General features: G+C 42.6%; 1 protein-coding gene across 2 annotated transcripts in view; it reads right to left on the bottom strand.

The window, feature by feature from the left end:
• NEDD1 (NEDD1 gamma-tubulin ring complex targeting factor) overlaps positions 1 to 26,997 on the bottom strand; it is an 89,587-nt gene that overhangs the window by 50,312 nt on the left and 12,278 nt on the right. For both annotated transcript variants that reach the window (XM_069764451.1, XM_069764452.1), the window contains exons 2-3: positions 23,100 to 23,243; positions 3,688 to 3,782 (exon numbers count right to left, since the gene is read on the bottom strand). In XM_069764451.1, coding sequence (XP_069620552.1) covers positions 3,688 to 3,782; positions 23,100 to 23,243 — 239 coding nt within the window. The remainder of the gene's footprint in view (positions 1 to 3,687; positions 3,783 to 23,099; positions 23,244 to 26,997) is intronic.

The following is a 26,997-nucleotide window of genomic DNA, read 5'->3' on the forward strand; positions in this document are numbered from 1 at the left end:
TTACTGGCCTATAATTTCCAGGTTCACTTTTAGAGCCCTTTTTGAATATTGGCACCACATTTGCTATGCGCCAGTCCTGCGGAACAGACCCTGTCGCTATAGAGTCACTAAAAATAAGAAATAATGGTTTATCTATTACATTACTTAGTTCTCTTAGTACTCGTGGGTGTATGCCATCAGGACCCGGAGATTTATCTATTTTAATCTTATTTAGCCGGTTTCGCACCTCTTCTTGGGTTAGATTGGTGACCCTTAATATAGGGTTTTCATTGTTTCTTGGGATTTCACCTAGCATTTCATTTTCCACCGTGAATACCGTGGAGAAGAAGGTGTTTAATATGTTAGCTTTTTCCTCGTCATCTACAACCATTCTTTCCTCACTATTTTTTAAGGGGCCTACATTTTCAGTTTTTATTCTTTTACTATTGATATAGTTGAAGAACAGTTTGGGATTAGTTTTACTCTCCTTAGCAATGTGCTTCTCTGTTTCCTTTTTGGCAGCTTTAATTAGTTTTTTAGATAAAGTATTTTTCTCCCTATAGTTTTTTAGAGCTTCAGTGGTGCCATCCTGCTTTAGTAGTGCAAATGCTTTCTTTTTACTGTTAATTGCCTGCCTTACTTCTTTGTTTAGCCACATTGGGTTTTTCCTATTTCTAGTCCTTTTATTCCCACAAGGTATAAACCGCTTACACTGCCTATTTAGGATGTTCTTAAACATTTCCCATTTATTATCTGTATTCTCATTTCTGAGGATATTGTCCCAGTCTACCAGATTAAGGGCATCTCTAAGCTGTTCAAACTTTGCCTTCCTAAAGTTCAATGTTTTTGTGACTCCCTGACAAGTCCCCCTAGTGAAAGACAGGTGAAACTGCACAATATTGTGGTCGCTATTTCCTAAATGCCCAACCACCTGCAGATTTGTTATTCTGTCAGGTCTATTAGATAGTATTAGGTCTAAAAGTGCTGCTCCTCTGGTTGGATTCTGCACCAATTGTGAAAGATAATTTTTCTTGGTTATTAGCAGAAACCTGTTGCCTTTATGGGTTTCACAGGTTTCTGTTTCCCAGTTAATATCCGGGTAGTTAAAGTCCCCCATAACCAGGACCTCATTATGGGTTGCAGCTTCATCTATCTGCTTTAGAAGTAGACTTTCCATGGTTTCTGTTATATTTGGGGGTTTGTAACAGACCCCAATGAGAATTTTGTTACCATTTTTCCCTCCATGAATTTCAACCCATATGGACTCGACATCCTCATTCCCTTCGCTAATATCCTCCCTTAAAGTGGACTTTAGACAAGACTTTACATAGAGACAAACCCCTCCTCCTCTCCGATTTTTACGATCCTTTCTAAACAGACTGTAACCCTGTAAGTTAACTGCCCAGTCATAGCTTTCATCTAACCATGTCTCGGTTATTCCCACTATGTCAAAGTTACCTGTAGATATTTCTGCTTCTAGTTCTTCCATCTTGTTTGTCAGGCTTCTGGCGTTTGCGAGCATGCAGTTTAGAGGATTTTGTTTTGTTCCAATCTCCTCACTGTGGATTGTTTTAGAAATGTTCTTACCTCCCTTCTGAGTATGTTTTCCTGGGTCGTCTTTGTTCGAGTCTAATGTTTTTCTTCCCGTCCCCTCTTCTTCTAGTTTAACGCCCTCCTGATGAGTGTAGCGAGTCTTCTGGCGAATGTGTGTTTCCCAGGTTTGTTGAGGTGTAGTCCGTCTCTGGCGAGGAGTCCATCGTACAAGTAATTCACACCGTGGTCCAGGAATCCGAATCCTTGTTGTCTGCACCATCGTCTTAGTGCTTTTATCATTTAGAACATAATTACGTTTTACTTCCTCAGCCCAAGTGCATAGGGTGCTTTCACATTGCATTTAGCCATCCATTCATTGGTTCACTTTGGGGCTTATATCCGAACATCCCGCAAAACAGAATTTGGACATATGCACCGACGGGGTCATAATGTTTCATAATGCCGACAGAGAACGAGCGCTCTGCCGTGTATCATTTTCGGTTGTGTACGCCTATTGGTGGCAGAAAATCAGACATAGCAGTAGTTTTTGTCAGGATTAAGAGCTATACACAGTTCGAAATGTATAGACCCAGTGTTATTTTTTTCATGTGTTTTTAATCATACCTTTAAATGAGATATTAATTTTTTTCTAATTTTTTCATCTATTTTTGAGGGGCTGGAATTACCTTCCCTTTCCCGCATTCAGCATACTGGCCTGATTACTCCCCGCACTGCGCCCTTATGTTCGGTATTTCCCACACTGGTGAGTAGATTTCTTTTCTTTTCATTTTAGCAGACTGCATTTGAGTGTTCACCTGCAGTAAGCATATACATCCGAAAATAACGCACGTCAAAACACACATTCGTTCTGTCGGCACCATTAGAGTCTATGGCCCCGTCAGCGCATACATCCCAATCCCGTTTTGCGGTGAGTTTTGACATCAGCCCCGATGGGGACACGGAGTGTCGGCCTAAGCGCAATGTGAAAGCACTCTTAGATCAGTCTACATTAAACTTCCATTGCCCTTTGTCAGCCCAAGCCTCCATCTTACACAATTCCTCTAATATTAAATTATCATCCTATGCACTGATTACCTTGCAGTTTATTATCTGCTAATTTTGAAATTTTATTCTACGTGCCCTCTAGAAAATCACTAATACAAATAAAAAGAAGAGGGTTCAATACTGACCGCACTGTTAACCGTGACCCGATCAGACTGTGTACCATTAACAACCACTGTTTCCTTTCATTGAGCCAGTTATTAACGGCATTATTGCAATTGGCTTTCTCACTTGAAAAAAAAACGCTACTCCAGCATTGTGGAAATAAAAACAGTTCAACTCATCTTGATCCTAAGGATTCTTCATTACCGCAGAAGAGGGCAAAAATAGATGGAAGCTACACAAATTAAAAAACTGTCAAAAAATAATCTGATCTAGATACCTTTGTCTTTAAGGGTATGTGTCCACTATCAGTAATTGCTGCAGGTTTGGACTGGATTTCAAGAAATCCCATGTCCACTATAAGTCCACAGACTCCTGCAGATCACCCTCGGACACGGACATGCGGCGCATCTTTCCCTACCGCAGCATGTCAATTTCTCTTGCGGAGACGCTAGAAATTTCACTAATATAATCTATCAGATGCAGTAAATCCGCATAGTTCAGTGACGGTAGCGCTTTGGACTCAGAGAACATGCGCTGCATCCAAAGTGCTGCTACTTCCAGATTGTGGCCACCTGGGATGAGACTGGGTTCACATATGTCAGTTGCTTTACGCCTGAGCTGGACATAACTGATCAATGTGATCTTGTATTATTCTAACATCCACAGGCAGGTTCTAAAAAAAGAAAAAGCTGAATGCTACTTTTTTTTTCTTTTTTACCCAATTTAAGGACCAATAAACCAGAAGTTGTTGCAGTGAATGGGGAAGGATCTCAAAAACCCATTAGATTAGTTTTGCTATCAGTTTCTTTCCCATCGAAAAAAAAACATTGAATGGACCCATAGATAGAAAGGAGGCCTAAAAAGATTTCACTGCACATTTAAACCTTGGCTACACCTTAAAATATTAACAAAACACATCACCAAATCGTTTGCAAAACAAGTTTCACAAACGTTCTGTACATATAACAAAATGAAAAAAGGCAAATAGAACAATTCTCATATACTTACCCCCTCTGCTAACTCCAGAAGAGGAACAGGTTTGGACTTACAACTTGAAACAACAATTTTATCGCCACTGCCAGAAGCGGTGACCAGAAAATGATCTGAACTTATAGTTAGGGACTATACAAAAAGCTGAGAAATTCGTTACTGACAGTGCAAAGGAGGATCGCTGGTATTAACCTGCATTTCTATCAACAAAGGTCAGTTTGAAGTTCAAGCACAAAGAATGAAAAGCTGATGACAGGCCAGATAATGTCTGAAATGGCCAAAACTTCTAAATGGCAAAAAATAGAATTTGCTAACTTACTATTGCCTCAGTACTCTTGATCGTAAAGCTTCACTTTGAAGTTCAAAGCAAAGGCAACCACAGTGCTGCATCCTGAGAAATACACCAACCTTGATTCAGGAAATATCTAAGCAAGTTCATTCAAGCAGCATTTAATCAGCAAAAAACTGGGGCACATCCCATAATGAAAAAGAAAAAAAAAACACATGAAATATATGCTCTTTAAAGTTTATTCCCGGCAAAAAAAAGAACCATTCTATCACTGTAGTAATTTAAAAAATAAAAACTTGATGCAATTATATTAACACTGTTCTTTTCGGAAATATGTAGCTGCGCAAAACTACATTATTTTGAATATAGATTGCATTACAGGGTTTTTACAAGAAATCTTATACGTGGCTTTTTTTATTTACTAATTTTATGGACATGTGTTTTTCCAAGCCCTATACATATAACATATAAAAAAAAAAGGTTTACGGGAAAATGCCAGAGAAAAATCGCCATATACAAAACCTGCTTTTGAAAAAAAAAAAAAACACACATTTTATATGTAGGGAGGGGTAGAGCAACAGAGGACTCTTTATAATCCCAATCTGTTTTCAAAACTGCCCAAAACCTGATTGTGTAGCCTCAACCTTAATGAAGCTAGGCATTGATCTAAATTAGAGTGGTAATCAAAATAGTTCAACCCCCACTGCAAATTACCGTATATACTCGAGTATAAGCCGACCCAAGTATAAGCCGAGACCCCTAATTTTGCCACAAAAAACTGGGAACACTTAATGACTCAAGTATAAGCCTAGGGTGGGAAATGCAGCAGCCACCGGTAAATTTCAAAAGTAAAAATAGATACCAATAAGAGTAAAATTAATTGAGACATCAGTAGGTTAAGTGTTTTTGAATATCCATATTGAATCAGGAGCCCCATATAATGCTCCATAAAGTTTATGTTGGACCCCATAAGATGCTCCATATTAAAATATGCCCCATATAATCCTGCACAAAGGTTAATAATGGCCCCATAAGATGCTCCATAGACACATTTGCCCCATATAATGCTGCATAAACGTTAATTAAGGCCCCATAAGATGCTCTATAAAGATAGTTGCCCCATACAGGGCTGCACAAATGCTGATTATGGCCCCATAAGATGCTCCATACAGACACTTGCCCCATATGGTGCTGCACAAACGTTGATTATGGCCCCAAAAGATGATCCATACAGACACTTGCCCCATACAGTGCTGCACAAACGTTGATTATGGCCCCATAAGATGCTCCATAGAGATATTTGCCCCATATGCTGTTGCTGCGATAAAAAATAAATCACATACTCACCTCTCGTCGCTCAGGCCCCCGGCACTTTCAATATTCACCTGTCCTCGTTCCGGGCGCCACTCCGTCTTCAGCACTGACGTTCAGGCAGAGGGCGCGCACTAACCACGTCATCGCACCCTCTGACCTGAGCGTCACTGCAGAAGACGCTGAAGACGGAGCAGCGCCGGAACGAGGAGAGGTGAATATCGCGCAGTGCTCCCACTCCCCATTATACTCACTTGCTCCTGGCGCGGTCCCTGGTTCCCTGGCGCAGCAGCTTCTTCCTGTACTGAGCGGTTACCGCTCGTTACAGTAATGAATATGCTGTTCCACCCCTATGGGAGTGGAGTCGGGTCCATATTCATTACTGTAATGAGCGGTACCATGTGACCGCTCAGTAAAGGAAGAAGCTGCGGCGCTAGGAGAACCAGGGACCGCGCCGGGAGCAGGTGAGTATTATTAGACTCCCCTCCCCTACTGACCCCTGGGTATGACTCGAGTATAAGCCGAGAGGGGGACTTTCAGCCCCAAAAAATGGGCTGAAAATCTCGGCTTATACTCAAGTATATACGGTAGGTAGGTTTTGTAGCAACATTTACAAACTTTCAACTGTTTGCAATAAACCAATGAAACAAAATAATTTCAATATATCAAAACAACTAATATAACATGTAGTTACTACAAATTTGTCACAAAATGCCACTTACTGACTATTGCACAATTACTCAACTCCTTCATGACAAGTGTGTTTATTACTTAAGAGCCTTTTTTGCCTTAGCATGGTGGCTCAGTGGATAGCACTTTAGCCTTACAGCACTGGAGTCCTGGGTTCAAATCCCACCAAGGACAACATATGTAAGGAGTTTGTATGTTCTCCCCGTGTTTGCGTGGGTTTCCTCCAGGTTCTCCGGTTTCCTCCCACATTCCAAAGACATACTGATAGGGAATTTAGATTGTGAGCCCCATCGGAGACAGCAATGATAATGTGTGTAAAGTGCTGCGGAATATGTTAGGGCTATATCAAAAGATTATTATTATTTTTGGCTGTTATGACCTGCTGTAGATGTGACATATAGCCAGACATCAGCCAAACATGCCGCAGCCGCCTTTTTTAAATCCTAAAGAGGTTCTTTTAAACCCAAACTTTGGTGCCCTTCGAGATACTGTATGCTTGGGGCCATTGTCCTGTTGGAAGGTTTTAGGATGCCCAAGTGTCAGCTTCCTCACAGAAGGCATGACGATTTCTCCTAAAATTTCCTGACACCACATTAAATCCCTCTTCCCCTCCACATGCTGCAGGTTGGACTAACCACTAGTTATATTAGTTGTGTCGAATTCTATAAATTGTTCTTAATTGACTGGTCTATTGCAAACAAAGTTTTTTTTAACTACTAATAAACCTAACTTGCAATGTGTGTTGAAGAATCTTTATTGCAATTGTACGAGGCAGCAGGAAGATCTGTATCTGTGAATACGTGTAATTCTGCTTGTCTGCATTGCATCCAGTAGCTATTTCTAATATTCTAACATCCCAGAGACAGTGAGGCAATAATGTAACTAAACATCAAAGCAGCATTCTTTGCAAATTGTAGAAGCGCATGCAAAATTAATGAACGTGGGAAAGCTATTTTGGAATTGGAGGAGCTAACCAGGGCTGTGGAATCGGTATAAAATGGACTGACTCTTAAAATATATAATAAATTGGGTTCAGTAGTTCAGTGCAGGATGTGCTGTAAATGTTTTAATAAGAATTTGGGAAAGTTGTGAAATGTTCTATAAATGTCTGGTCTGTTCCTGATCTAACAGGAAGTTGAGCTGAATCTGTGCTGCACTTTATGTAAACACTCAGTAGTGAGGCCGGGTCATTGAGTCAGGAATCAGGAAAATTGAGCAGTCGGGAGTTGGAGGTTTCGTTACTGACACCACTGCCCTAATTACGGACACACTGCTCTGATTACATTCTTCTCCTTCAGCAGCCATTGAAAAAGGGGGCTGTAGTTATACATTTGTAAGTGCCAACAAATCAAGTCCCTAACACAGCTGTTAAAGATGCACTGACAACCCTTCTCATCATGTAAATTACCATACATAGCATTTTATCCCTTCAAGATTTGCAAGTTTGAGCTGTAAGTAAGTACTTACGTTCTAGTGATACACAATAAGAAGCACACATGTAGACTGAACCTACAACAATTACCACCTCCAAAAGAATTAAATAAAATAGTGTGATTACTAGCTTCTACCAATCAATGATTAGCCAAGTCTGAATACCAATCAGTATACTTGACGAATCTGTAAGATAGGTCATCAATATTGGACCATTGAGAGCCTGACATCCAATAACGGTCATCCTCTCCGATTACCACGTCATACATAGGCATACCCTACCCATTCCACAAGGCCATTGTAGGTATTGGCACACGGACCGTCCATTATAGTCCTCTACTACCCTTCTTACATAGTCCTTACAGATAATGAGATATTCATTGGAACATACTCAGATCTCTATTTGAAATCCCTTATTCAGATGGTACATAACTGACGAAGGTCAGGTTTGACCGAAAGGTTTTGCTGTACTGCCACCTATGGATTGAATAAAAATTCTTCACTATGTTGCAATTAAGGGTACCGTCACACTATACGATTTACCAACGATCACGACCAGCGATAAGACCTGGCCGTGATCGTTGGTAAGTCATAGTGTGGTCGCTGGAGAGCTGTCACACAGACAGCTCTCCAGCGACCAACGATGCCGAGGTCCCCGGGTAACCAGGGTAAACATCGGGTTACTAAGCGCAGGACCGCGCTTAGTAACCCGATGTTTACCCTGGTTACAAGCGAACGCATCGCTAGATCGGTGTCACACACACCGATCTAGCGATGACAGCGGGAGATCCAGCGACGAAAGAATGTTCCAAACGATCTGCTACGACGTACGATTCTCAGCAGGATCCCTGATCGCTGCTGCGTGTCAGACACAGCGATATCGTAACGATATCGCTGGAACGTCACGAATCGTAGCGATCAAAATGGCACTGTGTGACGGTACCCTAAGTTGAGTGCTATGTTTTTCTATCTACCCTCTCCGATTAGTCCTTACTGTTCTGGTGGCCAGTGGTTATAAACTGTGGCCTTGAGTCATCATTTGTGTTTTGCTTTTTTTGGCAATTGTAGTTTTGCTTTTGGTGTCTTTTTTCGCCAAATTCTTCAAAATGGTGGAAGTGAATCATGGATTTTGAGCAAAGTAAAAACTTGTTTATTTTTGTCTAATCTTTTTTGCGACCCTTTAGCAAAGTCACACATTTTCCAAAATAGGGCAAAAATTTAGAGAAAAAAATAAGCGAAAATACCTGGAATAGATAAATTGGCAACAGGAGTACATTTGCAACAAACCTTGCGACTTTGAAAAGTCACTAATGATGAATCAGGCAAAACCATCTGGAGACCCTACTAAACTTCAGCCACAGTGGTGAACTTAAAAAAAACATTAAAAAAAAAACATAATAGACTTAAAAAAAAAAATCTAACTAAAATAAGACTAAATGCACAAAAGGCAGCTCTAGTCAATATGTAGTGGCTGCTGTAAAACAGCTCCGACCAAAAGAATGAGAACTCTTCTGCAGTACCCAGCAACAGCTGCTACACCATAAAAAAAGCTGCACATTGAAGCTCCATTCAAAGTGCCCAAATCATTAAACATTTTATACCATTTTATATATTCAATGTTGGGCTAATATTTTGCAACTTTTATTTTTCTTACGCCATTTTTTCTCACCTTCGACCAAGTGGATGGGATGGGGGCATGGTGACCACCAATCGCCAAATTCATGACAAGCGCAGACATTCGTTATGCCACAAATCTTACTACAGCAGGGATCAGACTGGGATTTGTGGTGAATTGCACACACAGGTGTACGCCACTTGTCTGATGCTCCCGATTCAAGAAGAGGGGTAAGAGTGTCTGACGAGCGATGACATCTTCTCATCAAGACCAGCGTGAACAACGCAAGTCTAGAATAAGTCGGGCCCCAAGTGTTTACATCTGTTGGCCACCAGAGCGATAACAGCTGATCGATGGGGGAGCCAGGTGTCAGCTTTCCACAAAACGATATCGAAGAACTATCCTAATGTCATCAATCTTGGCTCAACAACCCCTGTAGTTTTCTTATAAGTAGAATTATCTAAAGCTAATTTTTGCATTACACTATATTAACAGTGGCTACTGTGAAATCGCAAAATCCCACTGGACCACTGAAGTAGATGAGAGCAAGGTAATTGTAGAATTATAGGAGAGAAAATCTGCAAATAACGTCCTCTGTTTCATAAGGTTAAAACCAACATTTTTACTTTAAAATGTAAACTTGTACTTGTATGTATTACAATGAAAACAGATCAACTATCAAACAAACAAACAGCAATTACTTTCCTACATTGATGGGTTGTCTTGTGCTGCTTTTATGTCTTTATTGCATAGTGTAGTGATGTGTAATCGTTTTATTAGGCTATTCCAGACACCACGGAAAGGAAACAAATGTGTTTTCTAAACAGAAGAGGTCCATTGCCCTAATACAAGTTGACGCCTTTTCCATCAATGACTCATTAATGCAGGAATCACACTGCACAGTGTGCCCAATCCATTTACTACTGCCTTACTTAAAATATAAGCAGATAGACGTATAGGCAAACAGATCAATCTACAAACAGAAGTGGATCCAGTAGGTATGTGAAGTTTAGAGCTCACCGAACAGCTTTGTTACAAATTTTGTTCTTCCTTTAGGCCTCATTCACTTTTTTTTTTAAGCATACAAAAATTTTCATCCATATTTGGTACATGTGTCCATACACCATCAGTATTTCTCTCATGCAAATAATGCAAACATACTTCTGTCCTTTGCACTCAAATGACACATAGATGGCCTCTCAGTGCCATTTGGACTTTACACGGACCAAAATACTTGTATTTACAATTTTGATCCTTGAATCAGATCAATACGTTTTTCTCGTGACTCTCAAACCGGGCAAAAAAAAAAAAAATATGGACATATGGACTGGCCAATTGACAAGGGGTGTGTGCTCTATCCATGAAAAACATGGTTAGAATTCATATGTGAAAAAGATGACATCTGAATAAGGCTGTAAGACACTTAAAAAAACCAAAACAAACATGAAGCATGCAATAGATGAATGCTTCAAGTGACTGACCTGATTGACTATAAGGCCACATTCACGCATCCAAGTTTTGTGGTCTGTTGAACAAACTTGCTGAAGGTATCCTGACCCAAATGCCTAGAAGGCTGTGGAGATCAGGTCAGGAGACCGAAGCCAGTCGTGATCTGCATTTGTAGAGCAAAAAGGATGTGACTATTTGGCCGAGACCATAAAGTGTGGCTAACCACACAGCTGAAACTCCTCACAGCCACACAATTAGGAATGAAAATCATGAAGCATTAGGCCACCACCAGAGAGGTGTAGAATCAGCCATGAAGCCACCTTGACCTTGTGGACTCACCCTAGTGGTTTCTGTATTTGTACCAAATAAAATGAAGCAGCATGCTCTGCTCTTTCTTCTGGTAATATGACAGAATCTGCAACGGAAACTCCCTCCTTACTATTTCTCCAAAGCCCATGTGAATGAAGCCTAAAACGTTAACGGTCATTTTATAAATTACAAACTGGTGAGGATCCAGGTCCTGAGATCCCCCACCGATTAGTCAGAACTACTCCCTCAATTCCTGCAATAGCTGTGAGCAGAGTGGTGTTCAGGTTCAACATAAAGTCTATGGTTCTGCACACAAAGAAAAAATAAAGAAACCATGGTGACAGGAGAGCTGCCAAGGACGCGAACATCCAGGGGTATAGATAAGTCTTTTATTCATGCAACGCGTTTCAGAGTCAATAGGACTCCTTTATCAGGCATATAACATACAAAATGACTACCCTGACCTTTTATAAAGGTCAGTCCATGTTGAGGTAACATGATTGGCGCATCAGAGATTAACATAATTATAATAACATCTATATGTTCTCGTCTTTAGAAGCACTCTTGCCACAACAGTTTTGTTTTTTTCTTCTGGTATACTGTTTCCTGTAGGTGATCTCAGGAATCCGTGGAGGTAGCTGCGGCCTTGGGGAGTTTAATCCATACACGCAAAAATAGAGTTGTGACTCGCACAACAGCTATAGGTGACTTTGCTGTAATCGCCTAACTTTCCACACTGCTGGAGATACTACTCTAAAGGTACCTTCACACTAAACAACTTCACAACGATATCGCTAGCGATCCGTGACGTTGCAGCGTCCTGGCTAGCGATATCGTTGTGTTTGACACGCAGCAGCGATCAGGATCCTGCTGTGATGTTGTTGGTCGCTGCAGAAAGTCCAGAATTTTATTTCGTCGCTGGACTCCCTGCAGACATCGCTGCATCGGCGTGTGTGACGCCGATTCAGCGATGTCTTCACTGGTAACCAGGGTAAACATCGGGTTACTAAGCGCAGGGCCGCGCTTAGTAACCCGATGTTTACCCTGGTTACCATCGTAAAAGTAAAAAAAAAACACTACATACTTACCTTCAGCTGTCTGTCCCCGGAGCTCTGCTTCCTGCACTGGCTGTGAGCGCCGGTCAGCCGGAAAGCAGAGCGGTGACGTCACCGCTCTGCTTTCCAGCCGCTGTGCTCACAGTCAGTGCAGGAGGAGTGCAGAGAAGCAGAGCGCCGGGGACAGACAGCGGAAGGTAAGTATGTAGTGTTTGTTTTTTTTACTTTTACGATGGTAACCAGGGTAAACATCGGGTTACTAAGCGTGGCCCTGCGCTTAGTAACCCGATGTTTACCCTGGTTACCCGGGAACTTCGGGATCGTTGGTCGCTGGAGAGCTGTCTGTGTGACCGCTCTCCAGCGACGCTGCAGCGATCGACATCGTTGTCGGTATCGCTGCAGCGTCGCTTAGTGTAAAGGTACCTTTAGGAAAGCTGTTCTTTCAATTCTTTTATAGTTCTGTACAGTCACAGAGTGGCATATGACCCCAATGACTTATCATTGGGCCCATCACTGTTCACATAGCCCATGTAGGAGCAGCAAAAGTCGGAGCGGTGTTTTGACCCATCGATTGGGTTCTCAAGAACCAGATACCTACAGATTAGAAACATTATGCAGAGCCTGCAACATTAAAACAGGTCATGAAATTTCCATTCTTTCATTATGTCACCCATTCACTTTTTAATCCATGCCTGGCCTTCACACAAAAAAATTAATCTAGCAGCACATGTAACATATACAGTTTTGGGGGCATTTTATGAGGCAGCGTTATTGAGCCAAACACAAAAATGGATACAGAAGAGAGAGACCAGTCTTTTTTCATATTCTTCCTTTTTTTTTTTTTTTGATCTACTGAGGTTTGCTCTAAAATGCATCACAGAACACGTTCAGATAAGTATAACTTCAGGACACTAAATAACGTAAATGACTTGGTCAACTCACATGATCAAGCACTTATCTCAAACAAAAGTGTTCTTATCAATGCTGTAGATTGTAGGCTAGCACACATCCTACGTGGAAGTCCACATAATGCAGTCGTGACTGGCCCAAGAATTTAGATAGGTAATCATATGAATTGGTTTTAAAAACAGTTTCCAACTTTCTGAAAAAGTCTCGTCTATACAGCTTTCCCACGGGTAGGCACAAAACAGTCATGCCTAGGTCCTGCTCTGCTCTGTCGACATCTATTTTGAGGCCAGCTGACAGATAGAGAGGTGAAAGAGTAATGGACCATTTTGATTGAGTACACCTTTTCGCAGTTTGTTGACTTAAGCTTTTTTTTTTTTAATCAAAATAGTGTCAACTAAGTCCCCTTTGTTATTTATATGTACTATTACTATTTACTTACTTGTATTTGCTCATTTTTTTGATCCTAGGTTTTGATCAATAACAGGCATGAGTTGACAGATAAAGGGTGTTTAATGAGAAATAAAGCATGGTTTGAGATGTGGTAGAGTGAGCCAAAAATGTGTTGCCACTCTGTGCTTAGTTGATGTAGTCAAGAAACCGTATATACTCGAGTATAAGCCGACCCCCCTAATTTTGCCCCCCAAAAACTGGGAAAACTTAATGACTCGAGTATAAGCCTAGGGTGGAAAATGCAGCAGCTACCGGTAAATCTCAAAAGTAAAAATAGATACCATTAAAAGTAAAATTAATTGAGACATCAGTAGGTCAAGTGTTTTTGAATATCCATATTGAATCAGGAGCCCCATATAATGCTCCATAAAGTTTATGATGGCCCCATAAGATGCTCCATATTAAAATATGCCCACTATAATCCTGCATAAAGGTTAATTATGGTCTCATAAGATGCTCCATAGACACATTTGCCCAATATAATGCTGTACAAATGTTGATTATGGCCCCATAAGATGCTCCATACAGACACTTGCCCCATATAAGGCCATGTTCACACTATGCGTTTTTAACTGCGGAACCGCCGCGATTTTGCCGCTGCGGGTCCGCAGCTGTTTTCCATGCAGGGTGCAGTACAATGTACCCTATGGAAAACAGGAACCGCTGTGCCCACATTGCGGAAATGCACTAAAAAAGCCGCGCTGAATAGCTGCGGTAAAAAAGAAGTACCATGTCACTTCTTTTTGCGGAACTGCAGCGGTTCTGCACCCATTGACCTCCCCCGTGCCCTCATCTCCCCCCCTTATACTTACCGGGCCTCCCGGTGTCCGTCCGGCCGTCTTCTCCCTGGGCGCCGCCATCTTCCAAAATGGCGGGCGCATGCGCAGTGCGCCCGCCGAATCTGCCGGCCGGCAGATTCGTTCCAGGCACATTTTGATCACTGTGATAACCTCACAGTGATCAAAATAAAAAAAAAGGTAAATGACCCCCCCCCCTTTATCACCCCCATAGGTAGTAACAATAATAAAATAAATAATTTTTTTTCCCCCCCCCACTACAGTTAGAACTAGGGTTAGGGTTAGGGGTAGGGTTAGGGATAGGGTTAGGGTATTTTCAGCCATTTTAACCCTAAAAAAACTTCCTAGAAAACACACAGACTCTGCAGAGAAAACTGCATAAAAAAACCGCACTAAAAACCACATCAAAAAACGTACCAAAAACGCACCTGCGTTTTCTGCCAAGAGCTGCGGTTTTTAGTGCAGAAAAAAACGCAGGGAAACCAGGAACGTGTGAACATGGCCTAATGCTCCACAAATGTTAATTATGGCCCCATAAGATGCTCCATAAAGATATTTGCGCCATATAGTGCTGCATAAACGTTGATTATGGCCCCATAAGATGCTCCATAAAGATATTTGCGCCATATAATCCTGCACAGACGTTATGGCCCCATAAGATGCTCCATACAGACACTTGCCCCATTTGCTGTGATAAAAAAAAAAAAAAAAAATCACACACTCACTTCTCCGTCGCTCAGGCCCCCGACACTTTCAATATTCACCTGACTTCGTTCCGGCGCCGCTCCATCTTCAGCGCCTTCTGCACTGACGTTCGAGGCAGAGGGCACGCACTAACTACATCACCGCGCCCTCTGACCTGAGCGTCACTGCAGAAGACGGAGCAGTGCCGGAACGAGGAGCAGGTGAATATCACGCAGTGCTTCCCTCCCCTTTATACTCACCTGCTCCTGGCGCTGTGCAGTCCCTGCTTCCCCGGCGCCGCAGCTTCTTCCTGTATTCAGCGGTCACCGTTACCGCTCATTACAGTAATGAATATGCGGTTCCACCCCTATGGTAGGTGGAGCCGCATATTCATTACTGTAATGAGCGGTACCATGTGACCGCTCAGTACAGGAAGAAGCTGTGGCGTCGGGGAAGCAGGGACCTGCAGGAACCGTGCCAGGAGAAGGTGAGTATTATTAGATAGTCCGGGATCCCCCTCCCCTGCCGACCCCTGGGTATGACTCGAGTATAAGCCGAGAGGAGGACTTTCAACCCCCAAAAATGGGCTGAAAATCTCGGCTTATACTTGAGTATATACGGTAAACAAGACAGTCAAAAGAAAAGATTGTCAAATTTATTGTCCAACATGAACCACTGTAATAAATATGGCAGGATTTAAGACTGATCCAAGTTCACAATGACTAAAAATTCTAAAGTTTTAGTAAATCTGCCCCAATTTTTTTGGAGCCACTTAAGTTTTTGATGCATTTTTTTAATTAAATCCAGAAGTGGATTCAAAAGAACTGAAAAACTCCATTCTGGAAAGACAACTGGATGCAGCTTATTGAGCTAAAGCCAAAAGTGGATCCCTAGGGAAAGAGAAGTCCTTAGTTCATATTTACCATAATTTTATATTTGATGTACTTCATCAAAATCTGTCTGTGAAATAGGCCTTTTGACCAAGTACTCGGTGCTCACAAATTATACAGAGAAGCCAAAAACTGTACCCCTGGAGAATCCTGTGAATTTCCACCTCCTTAGCAAAGACCATAAACATAGGACTAAACAGAAAAGTCCAAATCCTTGTAACTGTATAGCGGATTTAAATAAATAAATATGTAATACTCAAGGGAGCAGTAGGAATAAACTAACCACTTCACAACATATTTTTTCAGTCATCATGTTAACTTGTTAAATCCTGCTGTCAATCTCTAACAGTGGGATTTAACATGTGCCAACAGGGGTGCGGGTCACTGCATCCCCCCAGCGGCGAGCCAGTGACATGATCACAGGGTGCAGATGTGTTGTCATGACAGCCAGGGGTCTGCTGGTGACCCGCCCCCCCCGTGCCTGTCATTATGATCCTCCTGTGAACGCCGACTTGTGTATAGCATTCATAGGTGACAGTAATTTCTGCTATACATAGCAATACTGATGCGGACGATTGCAGCTTCAGGTCCCCTAAGGAGACTTTGAAATACAGTAAAAAGTTTTTTTTAAGTTTTTAAAAATATGAAAAGGTGGATGATGCAGGTGGTGAACTGTGAGATTCCACGGAAGGGGGTAGACATAAAATAGCAGATCAATTCAAATATCTGGAGATACTAATCTCTTTGGCTACGTTCACATTAGCCGTGCGTCGGGCGCAGCCGCGGCGACGCATACGTCATGCGCCCCTATATTTAACATGGGGGCGCATGGAGATGCGTTGTTTTGCGTTTTGTGACGCATGCGTCTTTTTTGGCGCAAGCGTCAGGGCGCAGAGGACGCAGCAAGTTGCATTTTTTTTTGCATCCAAAAGCAAGCCAAAAATGGATGCATGCGTCACAAAAACATGCGTTTTTGCATGTGTTGTGCGTTGCGTCGCCGACGCAACACACAACAACGCAAATGTGAACGTAGCCTTTGCCAATCACGAATTACTTGCATACGAATCTCACACCGGTACTGGGAACTCTGAAGGCAAAGGTAGGGGCTTGGTCTAAGTTGCATTTATCTGTTGTTGGCCGAGCTAATCTTGTTAAGATGATTCTAATGCCCAATATACGGTATGTTCTCCATAACCCACCTATCTGGATACCACGTGGGAAATTCAAACTGATTAACTATTTAGAAGCCTGGTATGCGGGAGGCAGCATCCACGAATCAGATTGGAGATGCTTCAGCACCCTACGGATGCGGGAGGTTTGGCGCTACCTAACCCTGAAATATACTTCTTAGCGGCCCAATGTCAGCATTTAACCCCTTCCCGACCCATCACGCCACGTAGGCGTCATGAAAGTCGGTGCCAATCCGACCCATGACGCCTATGTGGCGTCATGGAAAGATCGCGTCCCTGCAGATCGGGTGAAAGGGTTAACTCCAATTTCACCCGATCTGCAGGGACAGGGGGAGTGGTAGTTTAGCCCAGGGGGGGTGGCTTCACCCCCCCGTGGCTACGATCGCTCTGATTGGCTGTTGAAAGTGAAACTGCCAATCAGAGCGATTTGTAATATTTCACCTATTAAAACTGGTGAAATATTACAATCCAGCCATGGCCGATGCTGCAATATCATCGGCCATGGCTGGAAACACTAATGTGCCCCCACCCCACCGATCACCCCCCCAGCCCTCCGATCTGTCCGGTACACTGCTCCGGCTCCCCTCCGTCCTGTGCTCCGCTCCCCCCGTGCTCTTGTCCACTCCACCGTGCTCCAATTACCCCCCCGTGCTCCAATCATCCCCCCTGCACTCCGAGCCACCCCCCCCCCCCCGTGCTCCGTTCCACCAACAACACCACCCCCCCCCCCCCCCCCCGTGCTCCGTTTCACCCCCCCCCCGTGCTCCGTTCCACCCCTCCCCCCCCCCCGGCCGGCAGATTCGTTCCAAAGTGCATTTTGATCACTGAGATATAATCTATCACAGTGATCAAAATAAAAAAAATAATACATGACCCCACCCCTTTGTCACCCCCATAGGTAGGGACAATAAAAAGAATAAAGAATTTTTTTTTCCCACTAATGTTAGAATAGGGTTAGGGTTAGGGCTAGGGTTTCGGTATGTGCACACGTATTCTGGTCCTCTGCGGATTTTTCCGCTGCGGATTTGATAAATCCGCAGTGCTAAACCGCTGCGGATTTACCACGTTTTTTCTGCGCATTTCACTGCGGTTTTACAACTGCGATTTTCTATTGGAGCAGTTGTAAAACCGCTGCGGAATCCGCACAAAGAAGTGACATGCTGCGGAATGTAAACCGCTGCGTTTCCGTGCAGTTTTTCTGCAGCATGTGTACAGCGATTTTTGTTTCCCATAGGCTTACATTGAACTGTAAACTCATGGGAAACTGCTGCGGATCCGCAGCGTGTGCCCATACCTTTAGAATTAGGCTATGTGCACACGGTGCGGATTTGGCTGCGGATCCGCAGCGGATTGGCCGCTGCGGATTCGCAGCAGTGTTCCATCAGGTTTACAGTACCATGTAAACCTATGGAAAACCAAATCCGCTGTGCCCATGGTGCGGAAAATACCGCACGGAAACGCTGCGTTGTATTTTCTGCAGCATGTCAATTCTTTGTGCGGATTCCGCAGCGTTTTACACCTGTTCCTCAATAGGAATCCGCAGGTGAAATCCGCACAAAAAACACTGGAAAAAATGATGCTGAAAAATCTCACACGAATCCGCAATGTGGGCACATAGCCTTAGGGTTAGTGTTGGAATTAGGGTTGTGGTTAGGGTTGTGATTAGGGTTATGGCTACAGTTGGGATTAGGGTTAGGGGTGTGGGGGGGTTAGTGTTGGAGGTAGAATTGAGGGGTTAACACTGTTTAGGCACATCAGGGGTCTCCAAACGCAACATGGCGCCACCATTGATTCCAGCCAATCTTGTATTCAAAAAGTCAAATGGTGCTCCCTCAATTCCGAGCCCCGACATGTGCCCAAACAGTGGTTTACCCCCACATATGGGGTACCAGCATACTCAGGATAAACTGCGCAACAATTACTGGGGTCCAATTTCTCCTGTTACCCTTGTGAAAATAAAAAAATGCTTGCTAAAACATCATTTTTGAGGAAAGAAAAATGATTTTTTATTTTCGTGGCTCTGCGTTATAAACTTCTGTGAAGCACTTGGGGGTTCAAAGTGCTCACCACACATCTAGATAAGTTCCCTTCGGGATCTAGTTTCCAAAATGGGGTCACTTGTGGGGGGTTTCTACTGTTTAGCCACATCAGGGGCTCTGCAAACGCAACGTGACACCCGCAGAGCATTCCATCAAAGTCTGCATTTCAAAACGTCACTACTTCACTTCCGAGCCCCAGCATGTGCCCAAACAGTGGTTTACCCCCACATTTGGGGTATCAGCGTACTCAGGAGAAACTGGACAACTTTTGGGGTCAAATTTCTCCTGTTACCCTTGGGAAAATAAAAAATTGCAGACTAAAAGATCATTTTTGAGAAAATAATTTTTATTTTTTATTTTCATGGCTCTGCGTTATAAACTTCTGTGAAGCACTTGGGGGTTCAAAGTCCTCACCACACATCTACATTAGTTCCTTTGGGGGTCTAGTTTCCAAAATGGGGTCATTTGTGGGGGCATCTCCAATGTTTAGGCACACAGGGGCTCTCCAAACGTGACATGGTGTCCGCTAATGATTGGAGCTAATTTTCCATTTAAAAAGCCAAATGGCGTGCCTTCCCTTCTGAGCCCTGCCGTGCGCCCAAACAGTGGTTTACCCCCACATATGGGGTATCAGCGTACTCAGGACAAACTGGACAACAACATTTGGGGTCCAATTTCTCCTATTACCCTTGGCAAAATAGGAAATTCCAGGCTAAAAAATCATTTTTGAGGAAAGAAAATTATTTTTTATTTTCATGGCTCTGCGTTATAAACTTCTGTGAAGCACCTGGGGGTTTAAAGTGCTCAATATGCATCTAGATAAGTTCCTTGGGGGGTCTAGTTTCCAAAATGGGGTCACTTGTGGGGGAGCTCCAATGTTTAGGCACACGGGGGCTCTCCAAACGTGACATGGTGTCCGCTAACGATGGAGATAATTTTTCATTCAAAAAAATCAAATGGCGCTCCTTCCCTTCCGAGCCTTACCATGTGCCCAAACAGTGGTTTACCCCCACATGTGAGGTATTGGTGTACTCAGGAGAAATTGCCCAACAAATTTTAGGATCCATTTAATCCTGTTGCCCATGTGAAAATGAAAAAATTGAGGCTAAAAGAATTTTTTTGTGAAAAAAAAAGTACTTTTTCATTGTTACGGATCAATTTGTGAAGCACCTGGGGGTTCAAAGTGCTCACTATGCATCTAGATAAGTTCCTTGGGGCGTCTAGTTTCCAAAATGGGGTCACTTGTGGGGAGCTCCAATTTTTAGGCACACGGGGGCTCTCCAAACGTGACATGGTGTCCGCTAAAGAGTGGAGCCAATTTTTCATTCAAAAAGTCAAATGGCGCTCCTTCCCTTCCAAGCCCTGCCATGCGCCCAAACAGTGGTTTACCCCCACATATGAGGTATCAGCGTACTCAGGACAAATTGCACAACAACTTTCGTGGTTCAGTTTCTCCTTTTACCATTGGGAAAATAAAAAAATTGTTGCTAAAAGATAATTTTTGTGACTAAAAAGTTAAATGTTCATTTTTTCCTTCCATGTTGCTTCTGCTGCTGTGAAGTACCTGAAGGGTTAATAAACTTCTGGAATGTGGTTTTGTACACCTTGAGGGGTGCATTTTTTAGAATGGTGTCACTTTTGGGTATTTTCAGCCATATAGACCCCTCAAACTGACTTCAAATGTGAGGTGGTCCCTAAAAAAAATGGTTTTGTAAATTTCGTTGTAAAAATGAGAAATCGCTGGTCAAATTTTAACCCTTATAACTTCCTAGCTAAAAAGAATTTTGTTTCCAAAATTGTGCTGATGTAAAGTATACATGTGGGAAATGTTATTTATTAACTATTTTGTGTCACATAACTCTCTGGTTTAACAGAATAAAAATTCAAAATGTGAAAATTGCGAAATTTTCAAAATTTTCGCCAAATTTCCGTTTTTATCACAAATAAACGCAGAATTTATTGACCTAAATTTACCACTAACATGAAGCCCAATATGTCACGAAAAAACAATCTCAGAACCACTAGGATCCGTTGAAGTGTTCCTGATTTATTACCTCATAAAGGGACAATGGTAAGAATTGCAAAAAATGGCAAGGTCTTTAAGGTCAAAATAGGCTGGGTCATGAAGGGGTTAAAGGGCTGGGAATGAGTCGTCTGCCAATGTTGCACAACTCTTGATAGAAAGGGTGGCAAAAAGAAGTCCGGCGGTACAGTGTTTAGAAGATGGCTCCCTAGGGATACTGGGGGAAAAAATATCCAACATTATTTCTGATATATAAAGTGTGGGGGAGAGTTAAACAAATTTGTGGGGTTGCTTATCTAACCAGGTTCTCTCCACTGTGGTTTAATAATAATCTGCCGGAGTTTTTGGTGATGGGATATATACCAGAATAGCAAGCCAGGGGGATTCGGTATGCCTGTCAGACTTTAGAGCAGCGGGAGTTGAAACCCTTTTCCCAGCTACAGTCGGAGCATGGTCTTAGAGCACCTGGGGGGTTCCAGTATGAACAAGTACGGCATGCGTTTGTGGCTCAAAATGAAGGGGATTGTTTCCGAATTCAAAGCGACTTAGTATTGGATTACATCTGTGGAGTGGGGACGACAAGGGGTGTTATCTCATCTCTTTATATGGATTTACTCCATACTCACTTATTGGGATATCCGATTGGCACGAGGGCTAAATGGGAAATGGAGCTGGGTCGTTTGGAAGATGAAACGTGGGAGTCTGTATGAGAATGGATGCCAAAATTATCACTAAATGAGCCATATAGACTTTCCCAGCTTTATATTGTACACAGAGTGTATAGATCCCCAGATGTCCTGTGTAGAGCTGGGTTTAGATCTGACTCTGAATGTCCTAGATGTAGGAATGATAGTGCTGGAATGTTTCATATGTTGTGGACGTGTCCGAGATTGACTGCTTTTTGGTTGGTGGTTATAAGTCGGATAGAAGGGGCATGCAGATGTGTGATTCCAAGAGAACCTTTGGTGTGCGTGTTAGGGTATGTGGATGAGATAGTTGTGGATAATAAGCTGAACATAGCAATCACTAGACTACTATACATGGCTCGGAAAGTCATAGCCAGAAACTGGATCAAAGAGGAGCCTCCCTCGAGGGGAGACTATATTAAATATGTGAAGCAGGTCATTACCCTGGAGAAGGGTGTATAACAGAAAAGAGGAAAGATGGTCCTGTACGCTAAATTGTGGACGCCTTGGCTGGAACTAGGTTAGGGGAAGTTAAGGGAAGCAAGGCCTGAAGAGGGTTCGCCTATATACTAATGGTTTTTATGTGCAAAATAAAAGTCAGTGTATAAGGATAATGTATATAATACTACAACACATGTTAAAAGAAAAGCGTGAGCTGTCTAAAAAAGGGAAAGGAGGGGGGAGGGGTGGGAAAGGAGGGGGGAGGGGTGGGAAAGGAGGGGGAGGGGTGGGAAAGGGGGGTCAAGAGTGGATAAAATGAAAATTTATGTCTTAATGTGAAATGTTTAATAGAATTTTATACTTAATAAAAAAATATTTGAGTTAAAAAAAATATGAAAAAAAAAAAAAACAGTTCAAATCAACCCCTTTTCCCTCCCATTGAAAATAAAACATAAAAAATACACATTTGGTTTTGTTGTGTTCAGAACTGTTCAATCAATAAAAACATAAATTAATCTGATCGGTAAACAGCTTAAAGAAAAAAAATAATATTCAAAAAGCCAGAATTACATTATTTTGTCCTCCGCAACATTGCAATAAAATGCTATAAAAGGGGATAAGAAAAAATTGTATCTACCTCAAAATGGTATTAAATGGTTTTGTCAGCTCAGGGAGCAAAAAATAAGCTCTCACATAGTTTTTTTTGTTTTTCATCCAAATTCCAATTTTTTTTTCAGCTCTTAAAAATAAAATACTATATATGTTTGGTACCTGAGTACTCATACTGACCTGGATTATACTGCCAGGTTAGTTTTACCATATAGTGAACATGGTAAATAAAAAAAAAAAAAAAAAAAATGTGGACTTGTATTTTTTTTGCAATTTCACAGCACTTGGAATTTTGTTGTCATTTTCTAGTACACTATATGGTAAAATTAATGGTGCCATTCAAAAGTTCAACTCGTTCCCAAAAAACAAGCCACATATACGGCCATATTGATGGAAAAATTAAGCCCAAGCAGTCAGAAATCAGGCCAAGACAGAGACTAACTCACACTACTAAAAACAAAGCTTTAATTTTAAATAGTGACATCTCCGATGCTGCGTTATACAGCAGCATTCTTCCAGAGCATGTCTGCTGAAGAAGGCAATGTGCACCTGTCAAAGGATACTGTTACTGCTCCAACACAAAGATGATACAGGGTGTGTGGTACTATGGGGATTGAATTGCTCCACCACCGTCATGGATGAGGCATCCCATATTTTAATATCATCGCCAGCTGAAGCGAATCTGATGTTATCCTGCATTGTGGTCCCTGAAAATAAAAAAAAGTGTTTTAACTATTTACAGTACATTTTGAAGACTTAGATATATTACTTATTAAGGACTGAACAGCCACAATATTACATACATAAAATGTGTTTTAGTTACCGTACTTACTTATATGTTACTTATGAAGGAATGAATGGCCACTATATTACATGCATATAATGGGTTTTACAGTTACGTAGAAGAAAGTGGTAAGTTTACAAATATTCCATCCATGTGTAAAGGAAAATGTGTGTAAAAAAATTAAAAAAAAAAAAAAAAAAATGGGTGATCATGTAATGATGCATAATTGCTTCAGAATTAAGAACGGAGACCAATTTTAAACTCTCTGAAGATACTCCAGACCCCTTAAAATACCTCACTACTGGCTTCCCATAAGCTCAGGGTGAAACTTGTCTGGAACACTGATGAAGACAAATATTTGTGAGGATTGGTCTTCAAAAAATAGAATTAGGCTTACCGGTAATTCGGTTTCAAGGAACCTTCCACGACAGCCACTTCGGAGGTTGTCTTCCCCGCCCTAATAGGGAACAGGAACACAAAAAAGTTAAATACCCCTCCCCTTCCTGCAACCACCAGTGTTTTCCTGGACACTAGCATGTATAATTACCACAGAAGTGCAGGAATCATCCAATAAAAATATCAGATAGGGAGGGAAATTAGTGCTGTCGTGGAAGGTTCCTAGAAACCGAATTACCGGTAAGCCTAATTCTATTTTCTCTAGTTACCTTCCACAACAGCCACTTCGGAGTAGTACCAACAACTAATTTCTCTAGGGAGGGACCACGGCCTGCAGAACACGCCTTCCAAATGTTAAATCCCTATTAAAATTTAGCCTGTAATGTCTGTTGAATGTGTGGATGGACGACCAGGTGGCGGCTCTGCATATCTGCGCATTCCCCCTCTCTGCCCACGATGTTGCCATCGCCCGGGTAGAGTGTGCTTTGAGTGAAGCAGGAGGATCCAGTCCCTGTGATGAATATGCCAGACAAATAGACTGTTTGATCCAATTTGCGATAGTGTTTTTTGCCACCGTCTTGCCCTTGTTTCGTCCTGAGAACTGGATGAATAAATTTTGATCAATTCGCCAGGCCTCTGTCTGTTGTAGGTAAGATAGGACCACTCTGCGAACATCTAGGGTGTGGAAGGTCTCTTCTTTAGGGTTGGAGGGTTTGAGCAGAATGAAGGTAGTACAATGTCCTGATCCTCGTGGAAATTTGAAACCACTTTATGTAAAAAGGACTGGTCTAGTTTTAGTATAATGCTATCCGTAGTGAACATTAGATAAGGTTCCTGTATTGACAGGGCCTGCAACTCTCCAATACGTCTAGCTGCAGTGATTGCAACTGAAAAGACTGTCTTAAGAGTTAAGTTCTTTATGGAATCCAGGGGTTCAAATGAATCCTGGGTTAGACCATTGAGCACAGAATTCAGGTCCCAGGAAGGCACTTTACTCCGGAGCGTAGGACGAATTCTGGATGCTGCTGTCATAAAGCGCTTCATCCAGCGAATGCTGGCTAAATTTAAATAAAAAAAAGCTACTAAGGGCCGATACTTGCACTTTGAGTGTGCTAGGGGTAAGGACCATTTCTAAGCCCTTCTGTTAAAAAAAAAAAAACGATTACTTGTGCTATATTAGGATTGAAAGGGTCTGGGGTTTCCGGGGAGAACAAGGACGCAAATTTTTTCCAGACCTTAGTATAGATGGCGTTAGTTACCGCCTTCCTGCTTTTTTGGAGGGTCTGGATCACCTCATCCGAGAGTCCTTTGGCTTTTAAAATTCTGGCTTCAGTAGCCATGCTGCCAAGTTCAATCTGCGCAGGTCCGAATGCAGTAGGGGATCCTGGTGAAGGAGATCGACTTTTTGAGGTAGAATGTAGGGACCTTCCAGAGTCATGTCTAATAGGGCACTGTACCAACTCCTCCCGGGCCACAATGGGGCAATCAAGATTGTGGTAACTCGGTCTGTCCTGATCTTTTGTAGAGTTTTCGCCAGCATGGGAATGGGTGGAAAGGCATATGCGAGGTTGAACCCCCACTGTTGTAAGAAGGCATCTATTCCCTGCGCCCTGTCCATGTGGTAAAGGGAGAAGAATGTTTCCACCTTCGCATTTTGTCCGTTGGCGAATAGATCCACCTCTGGAGTACCCCATTTTGAGGTTAGGGACTGGAACATTGTTTGGTCTAGACACCACTCTCCCGGATGTATGTCCTTCCTGCTGAGGAAGTCTGCCTGAGTGTTGTCTAACCCCCTCAGATGTACCGCTGTGACTAACAGAAGGTTTTTCTCTGCCCAGAAGAATATTCTTGCAGCTATTTCCTTAAGACCAGCATACTTCATTCCCCCCTGGTGTCTTAGAAAGGCTACTGTGGTCATGTTGTCCGAGTAAATACGTATGTGGTGATTTCTGATCAGTGCAGATGACGCCTTTAGGGCTTCTTCCACAGCTTTTAGTTCTTTTAGATTCGAGGAACTGCTGCTATTTGATGCCCATCGTCCCTGAAAGAGGAAACAGTCTACTACTGCACCCCAGCCTCTTTTGCTGGCGTCTGAGTGGAGTATTTTTAGGGGAAACTGATCCCAGCTGACCCCTCTCTGAAGATTTTGGTAATCTATCCACCACTTTAGAGCCGATTTTACATGGCCAGGGAGAATTCTTTGATTCAATGGAGTCTGCCGTCTTCTGGAATATAGAAGCACGTAAGTCTGAAGTGTTCGCGTGTGAGCCTGGGCCCAGGAAACCGCTTGGATGCATGCGGTCAGGGAACCTAGCACAGACACTGACTATGAGGGTTGGCGCTCGCTGGCTTCTGAATTTGGCTACTTTGCGGACAAGGTTGATCTGATGATCTCTGGGTAGAAATGATGTCCTCTCTTTCGAGTCTAGTAGCACCCCCAAAAATTTCCTCCTTGTGGAGGGATGGACTTCTGATTTTTCTAGATTCAGGATCCAACCCAGGGATTGTAATATCTCCAGGGTTTTTGACACGTCTGTTTCCAGACGAGGGGCAGATGGTGCCATAATAAGAAAGTCGTCCAAATACGGGACGATGCATATTCCCTGTTGACGGATGAAGATTATTGCTTCCGCCATAATTTTTGTGAAAACTCGTGGAGCCGATGAGATGCCGAAGGGGAGGACATTGAATTGGAAATGTTCTATTTGGGAGACTGCGAATCTGAGGAATTTTCTGTGTTCTAGGTGGATTGGAGTAGTACGCATCCCTCAGATCCACAGTCGCCATCACCCAATTTTGTCCAATGATGGGGATTACTGATCTGATTGTTTCCATTTTGAATCTCCTGTACCAGACTGATTCGTTTAATGGTTTCAAGTTTATAATAATTCTGTACCTTCCCGACGGCTTTGTTATCAGAAACAGACGTGAATAATGACCACATCCTTCTTCCAGTTTTGGTACCTGCGAGATCACATTTGATTGGAGTAGTTCTCTAGATCCTTCAATAAGGAGCTCTGGAGGTGTGGGGTTTGTAGGGAGGTTATTCTTAAGCATTGTGGGGATGGACTCTCGAATTCTATTTTTAGTCCCTCTCGTATGGTACGAAGGGCTGACTGATTTGTGGAGATGGACTGCCACTTCGTGAAAAAGAGTGAGAGTCAACCCCCGCAAGCCGGAGCACAGTCATTGCTTATCTGGGGTTTGTTGAGCCTGAGGGGCCAGGATGTTCTTGCCCCTGCCTCCTTTGGGATAACTCCATCTCCCTGTTTTGCCTTCTC

The sequence above is a fragment of the Ranitomeya imitator genome, chromosome 4, assembly GCF_032444005.1.
Source record: "Ranitomeya imitator isolate aRanImi1 chromosome 4, aRanImi1.pri, whole genome shotgun sequence".
Taxonomy (NCBI): Eukaryota; Metazoa; Chordata; class Amphibia; order Anura; family Dendrobatidae; genus Ranitomeya; species Ranitomeya imitator.